The following is a 13,827-nucleotide window of genomic DNA, read 5'->3' as shown; positions in this document are numbered from 1 at the left end:
GAAGAAACATTTGACAGAGTTCTGGTGCTTGATTTTATTTTTTGTATTTGTTTATTCCTAAAATTCTGATATTCTGCATCAGGCTAACTGAAGAGAAAAAGAGAGAGATTGAATTTGGTCATTCGAAGGATCTTTAGGTATACCATTTTGACCTTATGGCCTGAATATGTTAAGCTGATACCCATTTTTACCTCTTTTCTTGGTGGTTCATAGTGTTGCTTAATTCAGAAAGGACTAAGAAGCTTAGTCTTACCCTGGCTGGCATAGCTCAGTGGAATGAGCGTGGGCCTGCGAACCAAAGGATCACGGTTCGATTCCCAGTCAGGGCACATACCTGGGTTGCTGGCCAGTTCCCAGCAGGGGACACATGAGAGGCAACCGTACATTGATATTTCTCTCCATCTCTCCTTCCTTTCCCCTCTAAAGATAAATAAATAAAAATCTTTAAAAAAAAGAAGCTTAGTCTTGGTCTTTGGTGGGTAAATAAGGTGATGGGTAAATAAGGTGATTTAGTCTTTGTTTTTTACCATTAAGGAAAAAAGTTTTGGTTTGGAAAGAACAACAATACTTTGCATTAAAGATCTTGCTAATACAAGGGAAGACGTTTTGAAAGAATGAGCTTATCACATAAAAAGCTTCCCTTTATTTTAACATGATTTATACTTTTAAATTTTCTTCTTATAAGATATATTTTATTGATTATGCTATTACAGTTGTCCCAGTTTTCCCCTGTTGCCCCCCTCCACCAGTAACCCCTGTTCCCTCCAGCAGTCCTCCTCTTATTTCATGTGCGTGCAGCATGCGTTTAAGTTCTTTGGCTACTGCATTTCCTATACTGTTCTTGACCTCCCCCTGTCTAGTTTGTACCTACCAATTGTACTTCGTAATCCCTGCATCTTTTCCCCCATTCTTTTCCTTCCATTTCCCAGCTAATAACTTTCAAAATGATCTCCATATCTAAGATTCTATTCCTGTTCTGCTTGTTTTTGCTTAGTTTGTTTTTAGATTCAGTTGTTCATAATTGTGAATTTATTGCCATTTTAAAGTTCATAGTTCAATCTTCGTTTTCTTAAATAAGTCCCTTTAGCAATTTCATATAATAACAGCTTGGTAATGATGAACTTGTTTAGCTTAACCTTCTCTGGGAAGCAATTTATCTGCCCTTTGATTCTAAGTGATAGCTTTGCTGGATAGAGTAATCTAGGTTGTAGGTCCTTGCTTTTCATTACTTTGAATACTTCTTGCCATTCCCTTCCACACTGCAAAGGTTCTTTTGAGAAATCAGCTGACAGTCTTATGGGAACTCCTTTGTGGTAACTATCTGCCTTTTGCTTGCTGCTTTGAAGATTCTCTCTTTATTTCACCTTTTGCATTTTAATTATGATGTGTCTTGGTATGGTCTTCTTTGTGTCCATCTTGTTTGGGACCCTCTGTGCTTTCTGTACTTATACGTCTATTTCCTTCACCAAATTAGGGAAGTTTTCTTTCATTATTTTGTCAAATAGATGTGCAGTTTCTTGCTCTTTCTCTTCTCCTTCACACACCCCTATAATGTGAAAGTTGGTATGTGTGAAGATGTTCCACAGGGGCCCTTAGCCTATCCTCATTTTTCTGGATTCTTTTTTCTTCTTGCTGCTCTGATTGAGTGTTTTTTTGCTTCCTTGTGGTCCAAATCATTGATCTGATTCTCAGCTTCATCCACTCCACTGCTAGTTCCCTGTAAAGTTTTCTTTATTTCTTTATTTCTTTAGTGTAACTTTCATTTCTGTCTGTGTCTTTTTTTTTTTATCCTGTTGAAGTTCCCAAAGAGTTCCTTGAGCATCCTAATAACCAATATTTTGAACTCTGCATCTGATCTGCATTTTGTTTGATTCTTTTAATGGAGTTTTGTTCTCTGTTTTCATTTGGGCCATATTTCTTTGTCTTCTCATTTTGGCAGCTGCCCTGTGTTTGTTTTTGTGTTATTAGGTAGAGCTGTTTTGACTTCTTGTCTTAATAGCGTGGTCTCTTGTAGAAAAGTGCACCAGTAAGTTGGATGGGGTAGAGCCTTAGGTAATCGCCAAGGTGGCGCAACCTGTTCTGTACTCTGGGGCTCTTAGTTGGGGAGAGTTCAGAGAGGGGACAGTGCTGCTGCCTGGCCTCTGGAGTTTTATCTGGGAGAAGGCTGTCTCTTGACACTCAAACCTGACACCAGACACTTCAGTTTCTTCCCATATGCCAAGCCCTTCCAGCTGTTTCCCTGGTGCTGAAGCCAGAGGGAGTAGTCCTAAGTCCATTGCATGCCTTTTAAGAGGAGATGCCTGAGAATCCTGCAGTTTCTTCCTTTGCCCCAACCCACAGTGGTTTTTACAGCCAGAGGTTATGGGGATTTATCTTCCTGGCGCTAGAACCCTGTGCTGCTGGGTGGTCCGGTGTGGGGCTGGGATCCCTCCCACCAGAGGAATTTTTATTCACCACATGTGAGTGTGGGACTGCCCCTTCCTTGTCTCTGCATCTCCGTGGGTCTGAGCATCTCTGCCATTCCTACCCATTTGGATGAATGTGGCTTCATTAATTTCTTGGTTGTCGCACTTCCATTCAGCTCGATTTTTCTGACAATTCTGGGTACTATTTGTGTTGTCGTTTAGTTGTAATTTTGGCTGTCATTGTGCAAGGAGGCGAGCCGTGTTTACTTACGCTTCCATCTTCTATACTTTTTTCTTTCTAAGTTTGTATTGAACACTTCAAATCTTTAGAAATTCTGCGCAAGTAATAACAGTGAGCACCCACATATCTTCAACTTAGAGTCATCATTGTTAATGGTTTGCCACACTCGCTTTCTCTCTGTGTGTGTGCGTACATGTGTGTCTGTGTGTCGTTTCCAGCCCCGCCCCCAGACCATTTGAAAGTGAGTTGTAGACCGCATGGCACTGAGCCCCATGAGTAGGCATCTCCTGGGAACGTGGGCCTTCTCCAACATATAACCATAACACAATTACCGTACTTTGGCCATTTAACATCGATGCAATATTATTAACATGAAATCCATATTCAAATTTTTCCAGCGGTCCCAATAATGTCCTTTTTAATTACCTTTTTTATTTTAACTAATTGACACAGTGAATTTAGTTATCGCCTTAATCTCCTTTAATCCAGAAGTGGTCTCTACCTTATTTTGTTTTTTACAATCTTAAGAATTTTGATGTCATAATTTTGTAGAATGTCCCTTAATTTGGAATTGCTGCTTTGTTGTCTCTGCATGACTAGAGTGAGGGAGCGAGGTTAACCGTTTTCACAGGCAAACTGCAGGGGTGAAAGTTTCTTTGTTTCCTTACCTTAATGCCTCCAACCCATGAAAGCAGTTTATATGTGCTCTTTTAAAAGTCACATGCACCCTTAAATGTCACTTATTTAACTATGACATTTTGTTACTCTCTAAGGTAACCCCATATACTTACTTTCTGAATTTTTTTTGTCTCTCTCCCCCATTATAATGTCAGTTCTATAAAGGAGATGCTGTGGCATTTTGTTTACTATTATATCCTGGCATCTAAGAGTGCTTAGCATACAGTAAAGTTCAAGAATTATTTAAGGATAGATATTTTTTGAATTGACTTCTTGATGAGACAAAAAATCATGACTGCAAGTTCTCATATCAACAGCTTGGAAAGTTAGCATTTTATTTCTTTATTTTTACTTGTTTGTGTTCTAAGTGTAAGAGACCTAATTATTGGACCTTGTTTCTGGAGTAGTTCACGGAGGTTTCAGTATTCTTCTCTGGGGCTCCAGTCTCCCGCACTTTTTCACACGGCCCTCCATCCACTACTTTCCAAGCACAAACTCCAATCCAGGGCTTGTGCTGGTAAGTAAAGAAAACAAAAGTCGAATGGGACACAATCTGTGTTGTCAGGGAGTGTATGTTTTAGTAAAAAGAACAGACACAAAGAGCCACAGTAATGATGAACAAAGTGCTGCATGAGCTCATATCTGGGGACAAGTGTCTACGATAGGACTCATGTTAGTTCTGGGAAAGGCCTAAGGAATCTGACAGGTGAGTTAATGTTGCATAGGCTTGCAGTGTGACCACTAGGTAGGTAGTGACAAAATAGATGTCATCAGCATGAACCATTTTCCCAGACCAGGGGGAGTGAGCAGTTCAAACCAGAATTTGTCATTTTGCAGTTTGGGTTGAGGGCTAAGCAGTGAGAAATTAACCTGTTTAATTCCTATTCAGATTATATGACCTGCTTATTCTAAGACAGTTATTTTTTAAATTATTATATTGATTAATATTTGTGAGACTGTTTCTCTTAATGAGGGTCTATGAAATCATATCCATTTTTTCTTTGTGAAGATACATATTAAATACGTGTCCCTGAATCTAAGCCTGTACTCTTTTTATTCCTCTTCAAGTGGTGTCAATATCAAAATGCCAATCAACTCCAGTGGACCTGACTGGGTGACTGTAACTCCCAGGAGAATAAAAGGTAAAAAGGAATGAGCTCTGTGGTTTGTTCTTTTTCTTGGCGAGTGGGTGGAGGCTCTAGTTGCACTGATGCTACAAAACCCTGTTTCCCCTGTAATAGGACGTGGATGCTTCTGAGCATGGCTGAGAGTACTGAAGAGCTGTTAGATTAAAGTACATCAGTTAGACCTGTGTGCACGGGGGTTGGCCATTTATGCTCGTGTAAAAGTCTTCTTCCCCCACGCCCCTCTCTCTTTGGCTCTTCAAGAGCCTTCACAGCTATTCTGTCCTTCAGAGTAGCTATTCGTCATATGTGGCTATTTAAATTAAAAGTAATTAAAATTAAATAAAATTTAAAATTCAATTCTTTAGTTACGCATGCTCAAATAGTCACATGTAGCTAGTGGCTACCATATTGGATAACATTTTATAAAGAATGTGTCTATCATCACTGGAAGTTCTTTTGGATGTCAGTGCTCTAGCTGTGTTCAGGGAGTGAGCGTAAAATTGTAGAAATAAGCGGAAAATTTTTCAATCAAAAACACTGGGTTAGTGAAGGGAAGCTGTCCTCCCAGTGGAGTCCCTGGACCGGCAGCATCGGCACTCCCAGGGGACTTGCAGCCTCTCGGGGCCCACCTCAGACCGCCGGATCGGGACCCCGGTGGTGGGCACAGCAGCCTGTGTTTTAGCAAACCTCCAGGTGGCTCCGATCCATTGGTATAGGATATTACTTAAAAGAGTGAAATTCAGAAGAGTTAATGTATGTGTTGTGTTTTTGCAAAATAGATATAATTAGCTATAGTGACTTTTAGTAGAAAGAATGCACATTGTTACGGAGGCTTATGCAGGTGGCGGGCAGTTGCTTCTTGGCCTTTTGGTTAAGGTCAAGTGCAGATGGAAGCAATGCCTTTTTAATGTTGAAAGCATATATATATTATCACACACAGCAGGTGTTGCAAACACGAGTGCCACAGGGAGTAGGTGTATAATGCACTGGAATCCAGCAGCGTGGGTATTAGTCATGTGTGTGTCTCCTGTGAGTGGTGAAGGAACTAAGGAGCAAGGACCGTCTAAAGGGTGGGGGGGGCAGCCTCTCTCAGTTCCTGCTGCATTGTTTCAATGAAGAAACAATGACCCAGTTTGGCAAGATCTATAGATTTTTTTTTGTGAAATCCCAGACATTTTTAAATATGATATCTCCAGATTTCCAAATACTGACATCCAGTTTAGAACTTTTAAAATACTGTATGGGCTAAATAGAATCTGTCTATGCCCCCGGTGCAGGCAGAATACTGCCAGCCTGTATGTCTGGTGCCCACGATCATGTACCACAAGAAATCCCAATCTTTTCCTAATGAAGAGATGTATTTGATTTACTTGAACCCAGTGAATTGCTAACTTTAGAAGATACACATGTAAAACGTAATTAACGGCATTACTTATCTTTCCCTGCCTGGTCCACAACCCCACGGCCGAGATGTTAGTAGACCCGTTATGCGCAGTAGTACTGCATTCCTCACACCGCCTCCTCTGATACCTCAGGAGCCCTGTCCCACCACTGCGTCTGTCCTTCTCTCCCATAGACCCTGTCCTTTGGATTGCCCTCCTTGTGGTGTCTCTGGGTGTCCAGTGGGATGGTCAGTGGGAGGAGTTTCGGATGGCTTATTTGCATCTGACAGGTCTTGAATTTCATCCAGGAAGTAATTGTGGATTTGTGACATATGATTGTGTTTAGAAAGAAGGCAGATTCAGTCATTAGTGAGACTTTCGGTGGATTTTTAGAGGAAGAAAGCAACCATGAAAAAACAGGAGTCAAATAGCCTGGCTTTAAGAAAACCATCTTGGAGCGGGTACCATACATAATTGGAAAGGAAAGAGCCGTGGTTGTACAAGGGTGGGCAAAAGTAGGTTAAATTAGCAGCCATGATTATGTAAAAAAAAATCAGAAGTAAGGATATACAATAGTGACAGTAACACTAATAATAAGATATGTAATACAAATAAATAATATAATTATAAATGATAATATAAGAATACACTGTTTCACGTACTCACAACTGTACACCTACTTTGGCTCACTCCGTATATGATATGGAAGTCCAGCTTGGCAGAACTCCACCGAAGTTCACCCTATTGCTATGCGTGCCCCCAGCAGGGGTTACTCAAAGATCTAAATGAAGGACTCACACTGTCCTTCCCTCCCTCCCTTCATTCCTTCATTCTCTTTTAAGAATTTTTTTGTTGTTTTCAGATAATTTTAGATTTAGGAGTTACAGAAAGACTAGAGTTCTCATGTAGCCTTTACCCAGCTTCACCTATGCTAACATCTTAAGTAACCACAGAACACTTACCAAAACTAAGAATTTAACATCAGTACAATATTATTAACTAAGCGCTAGAATTTATTTGGACTTCATGAGCTTTCCTACCAATACCCTGTTTCTGTTCCAGAACCCGGTGCGGAACCCACAGAGCATTTCTTTGCCATGTTTCCTTGGTCTTCCCTTTGTGAGAGTTCCTCAGTCTTTCCGTATCTTTCATGACCTTGACCCTTTCAGAGAGCATTGGTTAGATATTTTTTAGCATATCTCTAACTTTGGGTTTGTCTAATGTTTTCCTCTGATTAGAACATGCTTGTGCACCTTTGGAAGGAACAGCGCAGAAATGATGTCACATCCTTTTCAGGGGCTACCTGATGTCAATGTGTGTTGCTAATGCTGTGAACCTCGGTGCCCTTTAAAGGGCATCCACATATTACTGTGTATGGCTAATGATATGAGCCTTGACCATTTGATTAAGGTGGTGTCTGCCAGGGTTTTTCACTGTAAACTTATTTTTATTTATTTCTTTATTTTTAAAACGTATCTGTATCTGTATTTACTCAGTATTTTTGAGAGCTACTCTGAGTGTATAATAGGCTGAATAATGTCTCCCCCAGATCCTAATCCATCAAATTTGTAAATATTACCATATGGCAAAATAAATGTTGCATATGTGATTAAGAGAAGGGTCTTGAGATGAGAAGGGATTATCTGGATTATCTGAGTGGGCCCTAAATGCAATGACAAGTGCCCTTTTAAGAGGGAAGCAGAGGGAGATTTTGTAGAGAAAGCAGAAGGCAGAAGGCATTGTGAAGGTAGAAGCAGAGATTAGAAGCTGTCCTGTTCCTGGCTTTAAATACGGGGAGGGAGCCAGGAGCTAAAAAATATAGCTGTAGAAGAGGCGAGGGCACACATTCTTCCCTACGTCCTCCAGAGAGAGTGTGCCTCTGCAGGTGTCTTGGATTTGGCCCAGTGACACTGATTTAAAGTTTCTGGCCTCCAGAACTGTGAGAGAATAGAGTTATGTTGTTTTAAGTCACTGAATTTGTGGTAATTTGTTACAGCAGCCACGGGAAACTAATACAGAAACTACATATTCTGTTTCTGCTTAAACTTTCACCCACTAATTTTAGTATTTGTCAGTAAATCTTGTAGCAGTTATTTCTGCTGGTTTTCTAATGATGACTTGCTGTATGTATCATTTTTAAGACATTTGTTAATTGGAATTTTTCTCTAAGGAAAAGTTGTCCCTTCTTTCCCATTTATTTAATCAGGATAGACTCATGATTATCTATTTCAACTTTTGGGCTATAATTCAATTCAATCATTTTTTTGTTGTTCAAAATATTTTTGGCAGTTGGGAACCTTTTCAGTCTGGCTCCTGCGCCCTTTTGACATGCTCTCATCATTTTTTGCTTTGCATTTGTTTGTTCAGTGCTTCCTTCCTGGCACCACAAGGTATTTCAGGCCCATGTTGGGTTATTTTTTTGTACTGACCTTGGAGGGGTTCAAAGTCTTTCTCCTTTTATTATTTCATTTATGAATCCTGTATTTTGGAGGGTTTTTTTCCTTATGAAATTTTGTTATTTATGTAGTTAAATGATTTTTCTGTAAGGTGAAATTATCCTGAGATACATATTTAGAGGCTGCTGGCTTGCTTGAGATTGCCAGTGCCACCCCATGCATGGGTGTGACTCTAGTCGAGAGTAAAGCAGCACAACTTTTAAGTCGACAAGACTTCCTTACCCAGGACAAGGGCCAGTTTCTGACAAGCTTTCTCAGTGTCACAATTGCTGTTGAATTTCTGTGAGCACTGTACTGAGGTCCCCAGACTATCATAAGCTCATGGTTTGGAGACCTTGGTGGTTTCTAACTTCATCCAAAACTAAAGTGGAGCTCATATTTTGGGGGGAGCTTACTGAGAGTTTAGGATAGGATTAGATCTAATAGTAACCAAATAAATATGAACATCTTTGTCGTTCTTTACTGTTTTTCATTATCTGTTGAAATATTTCTTATACATAATGGAGCACACAGGTCATAAGCATATAGTACATAGAGATTTGCACTTGTACATGGCTTTGTAAATGTGGTAGGCTAGATTTTGAGGTGACTCCCAGTGATCCGTACCCTTACTAATCCCTTCCCTTCAATTATGTGGCAAAATTGAACTTAAAAAAAAAAAAGAGATTATCCTGGGTAGGTCTGATCTAATCAGACAAGCCCTAAACAGGGACCAGTTTCTTTCTGAAGAAAGATTGAAAAATGTGAGAAGGATCCATGTGAGAGAGATTCTGAGTTGCTAGCTTTAACCATGAAGGAAGCTGTGTGGCAAGGAGTACAGGCAGTGTCTATGAGCTGCAAGGTATTCCCTGGCTGACAAGGAAATGAGAGACTCTGTCACAAGGAGAATAAAGGCAGGTAAATTCCTTATAACCACAAAGAACTGAATTAGACCAACTCGAATGAGCTGGGAAGTGGATTTTTCTCCAGAGGCTTCAGAAAGGAACATGGCCTGCTGACACCCTGTCTTTGACTTGTGAGACCTGAGCAGAGAACCCAGCTGGGCTGCACCCCGAGCTTCTGACCTACCGAGCTGTGGGGAATAAATGTACCTCGTTTTTAAAGCACTAAATGTGTGGTGCTGTGTTACACAGCAATAGAAAACTAAACTAATAAGTTACCACCTAGATTAAGATATAGAACGTTTAGAACATAGAGATATTTCCCACACTCCAATGTAGCCCTTTACTATTCAAGAATGTGCTGTCACACTCGTACAGCGCTGACTTTTCACAGCCCTTTGCAATAACTAGGAGCTTACTTTATAGGCAGTGAAACCAAGATGTAGGTCCAATTAACTTGGAAAATCGAAAGGCTCAGGTCCTACATAAAAATTCCAACTAACGTTCCGTTTGGGGAAGGAAGCCCGCTTCCACAACTGTCAGTAACACAGCGTACGTCCTTGAAAACAGTGCCGCCCTCTCCTACTGCCTCCACGACCGTCTGAGGAGCTCGGGCAGGGCACTGTGATGCGCCGTCTTGGACCAGCTATTCTCTGAGGTCCCTTTCAGCATTCTCTGAATCTGCAGGTATTTCTGCTTACACAGCTTTTAGCATTCCTCTCTAAAATGCTTAGCTTTTGGGGCACAGAAATATAAAGAGAAAAACAAATTCCCAATGTTTTGTAGGGGATTTCAAGGGTAAATTCAAATTCAAGCTGTTACAATAACTTCGTAGCCAGGACCCTCTCATATTCCCAGCAGGTGGCTGGCTGTGCCTCAACAGCTTGCCTCACAGTCCTCAGTCCTTGTCTCCCCGAGGTGGCCTCCAGGTACCCTGTGCCCAAAGTGTTCCCTGGTCACGGAATTGTTTGGCTCTGCTCCTTCTCTGTCTTGTCTTTCTTTCCTGTCATAACCCCTTCGGCCTGGCCTTGACTGTTCTTTTGCGAGTAATTCTGGGCCATAAAATTAAGGGACTGTGCACACATATACCCCATCCTTAATTGTCCTGTATCTCTCTCCAGCTCTTTGCAGATAACTTGGGAAAATTTATCTTTGCTTCTCTCTAATTTTTTCCCATTTGTGGCTCAAAACGGTCCTCATTATGGCTAATGAATTAGATGTCAACGTTTGGAGGAAAATTTAAGCCATGGGCTATAAAGAGAAAGATATTTTAGAAAAACAGGGCCCTTACCTGTGAATTATTAAAACTGTCCCCTTAGTTGTGCATGAAGGTGTTTATATCTGCCTTTACAGCCACCTCTGTGGAAACTTCACTGTCTATATTCAAGATAACCGTAAAATTGCATAGTAACTCATTATTCATTTTTAAAATTGATTTTACTCCACATGTCTAGTAACTTGGGGTCATATTACTGATTTAAGAGGCTTTCATGTCTCAGTTATGTTATGTGAAAATGCATTCAGAGTTCCAAGAAATGCTGACTCTTGGCTGGTTACAGTCCTGAGTCGGGAAATGTTTTTGTCCCAGCTGACCAGAAGAGGGCAGTGTAGGTACATGCATTTCAATTTGCTCTGTTACCTAGAGCTGCAAGTTTAGAGAATTAATGTCAGGTTCAGTAATTGACTTGCTTTGCTTGTCTTAAGTCTGGTAGTAAAGATAATTAGCATTTGAATAGAAATGGTCATTGTTTCCTGTGTGATATACACTTTATAACGTGTATTTGACAGAGAATAGCCAAATCTCCTGAATTAACTGTGATAAAAATTGTAGCTTCAAAATCACTTTTAATTTCCATCCTAGTAAATGTTTTGGAGCTCTCTGGCCTGTGCAGTTTGGTCTTCCAATGTAACTGAGTGAGCTTTGGGCAAAGTGTGGTAACATGGTAAAGGCACACTTAGTACATGTTGAGAACTTGTTTTTGAATAAACCAAATAAATATTTGAAGGAAGAGAATGAAGGGGTATTTCTTCTTTAGCCAGCAGCCTGATTGATTCATCTTTATCCTTTTATTCTCATTCATTCATCCATCTTCTCATTCATTCAATAAATGTTTAAGTACGTAACAAGGTCTGTCAGTTGCTGTACTTTATCTTTCATTCAAAGTGTGAAAGAATCTTAGGGCAACACATGGGTTAGGGAATGATAGATATCTGCCTGGAGCCCCATCCAAGAGGTGTCTGGTCACTGTCCCTTGGCAGCGCCTCCTACAGTGCCTGTGTTGATACGGGTCGTTCTGAATGGGAACTCGGATCATTCTGAATGGGAACTCGACTCGGATGGGTAAACTTCTCCAGCACGTGGTTCACAAACCTCTCCAGCACATTGGCAATTTTGATCCCCTAATTCTTATAACAACAACAAAAGAATATAACCTATCCCCCCTTTTTTGATAATTACATTTGCCAAATAAAACTTTCAGAAGTGATGTTTATTTTTCAATTTGGCCCTTGAGCCTACAAAAAATCAGCAACTGCCTTAGGAAAAAGATTAAATATGTATTATCTGTCAAATAGGGCATCTTTCTTGAAGGGAATAAAACCAAAGCAATTTTGAGTAGTAGGGGTAATATCCAGAAATCAAATTAGGTGAAAACAGTCACAAATGGAGGACTAAAACTTAGGACTCATAAACATTTGGATTTTGAATTGTGGTTTAACAGGGCAGACTATAGAATTACTGGATTATGATCGAGATTTGAACTTTGGGTTGTGTAAGGAAGTGATATAAAATGATTGGTGGTTTTCTGAAGATGGCGGATTTGAATCAGTGTGAGAAATGAGTAAGTGCACACCTTCGGGGAAAAAAGCCAACACCTCAGGGCCGGCATCTACAAGCGTCTGATTTTGAGAGGCGATGCAGTGCAGTGGTTAGGAGCAGGGGCTTCGGGGGGTCACCTGCTTGCATCTTCAACTCCTGGCTTTGCTGCTTACCAGCTCTGGGGCCTAGGTCATGTTGTGTGACTGTTCTGAAAGGTAGGGGGGTAATAATGGGACTTACATTAAAGGATTATCATGAGCATCTTAGAAAATAATACACTTAATTGCTTACAACAGTATCTGGTGCAAAGTAAACTTGCAAGAAATACTAGCAGTTCCTGTCTCTTTTGGTGCCTTGTAAAGCACGTTGTTTCCACGGTGGTGTTTTCCAAAGGAGATGTTAGGGCAGAAGGATGCTGACTTTTCCTCTGAAAGATGTCTTGGCACTGTGCTGTCGTGTGGAGTTAGGCTGTATTCACAGCCATGAATACATACTGCTGATGTACTGTTAATATTGCTCATTAAGCATAACAGTCTTCTGCACCTTTTGTATGTGGGGAATAATTATTTAGACTGCATGTCATTGGTTTGGTTCTCTGGTAATTTCCTGAATATTCAATTGTAGGACTCATGGGTTAAAACTTTACTGTTAACAGGCTTAGAAACAGTGGATTATTACTCTGCATATGTAAGATACGAATTGAAGTTGTTAACTTGCCCCACAGGCATTTTGATGAGAAACTCTTCTATTCTAACATAATGCCGGACAGTGCTTGTATCTACATGTTTCCTCGGGTTTTGTCTGTCTTCATTTTTGACTTTGATAAAAACATGCTTAATCAGAGGGAATGCTCCAAAAAAGGAAAAAGTCCCCTTGTCCGCTTCTGTTTACCAACACCCTCACACCCGTTTCAGATCTTCCCATTTTTGTGCAAAGGAGAACTTTTTGAAATAAGAGGAAAGTCTGGGATTTCTTTGAGATGTGACAGCAGGAAATGTAAGCCAGATGCTGTCAGGCTAACAAATATTGGGTCATAATTATGTTTCTTGGGACATTTTTCATTTGTGATTTGTTGGCGGAGAATTTCAAAGTATCTCATGTTTTTCTTTTTTCTTTTCAGAAACTAACAACCTAGACCTATCTCAAGGCTCAGGAACCTTTCCTTCCGGGTATTACTACAGAGATCAGTGGAGGCCTAGCAACTTTAAGATACGCCAGTTTAATGACCCCGACAACATTACAGAATGCTTACAAAAAAAAGTGGTGTATTTATTTGGTGACTCCACAATCAGGCAATGGTTTGAATACCTAACTGCATTTGTTCCAGGTTGGTGCTTTGCTTTTTGTTTCATAACTCTTTTGAAACACATACGAAATCAGCTATGAAATAAGCAGACTCAGTCGGGTGCCTGAAGAAAGGCATCAGGTGAAAAAGTAGGTATTTCTCTGTAGGACTAAAGAGGTACGCTGGAGAGATGTGTGACAGTTTGGATCAGCAGTGCGGTTGTGCTGTATTGATGGAAGTACTAAGTCCTTGTTGAAGTTTCTACCACTGATGAGCCATGTGACCCAGGACAGGACATTTGCTTCTCAAAGGGGCTTCAAATTTAATTTTCAGAAGGAAATGAGGAAGTAGATATGACTCTAAAAGGTGAAAAATTAATTCCTGTTTCTGTTGTGCTTTTTTTAAAAAAAGACCTAGGTGAGTTCTAGTAACAAAACAAACAAGCAAGCAAAATATGACCGGTGACACTCAAATACGGAACAAGCTGACAGGGTCCAGAGGGGAGAGGGGAGAGAATCACATGAACAAGTATAAAGGACACATGGACAATAACT

The 13,827-nt window shown here is 40.4% G+C and overlaps 1 protein-coding gene across 2 annotated transcripts in view; it reads left to right on the top strand.

Annotated features, from left to right (window-relative positions):
* Nucleotides 1–13,827, top strand: part of NXPE3 (neurexophilin and PC-esterase domain family member 3) — a 35,058-nt gene that overhangs the window by 17,198 nt on the left and 4,033 nt on the right. For both annotated transcript variants that reach the window (XM_037058907.1, XM_037058906.1), the window contains exons 4-5: nt 4,393–4,466; nt 13,109–13,315. In XM_037058907.1, coding sequence (XP_036914802.1) covers nt 4,393–4,466; nt 13,109–13,315 — 281 coding nt within the window. The remainder of the gene's footprint in view (nt 1–4,392; nt 4,467–13,108; nt 13,316–13,827) is intronic.

The sequence above is a fragment of the Sturnira hondurensis genome, unplaced genomic scaffold, assembly GCF_014824575.4.
Source record: "Sturnira hondurensis isolate 20B ecotype Veracruz unplaced genomic scaffold, ASM1482457v3 Scaffold0010428, whole genome shotgun sequence".
NCBI classification, from domain to species: Eukaryota; Metazoa; Chordata; class Mammalia; order Chiroptera; family Phyllostomidae; genus Sturnira; species Sturnira hondurensis.
This window is presented reverse-complemented; position numbering and strand designations above follow the sequence as displayed.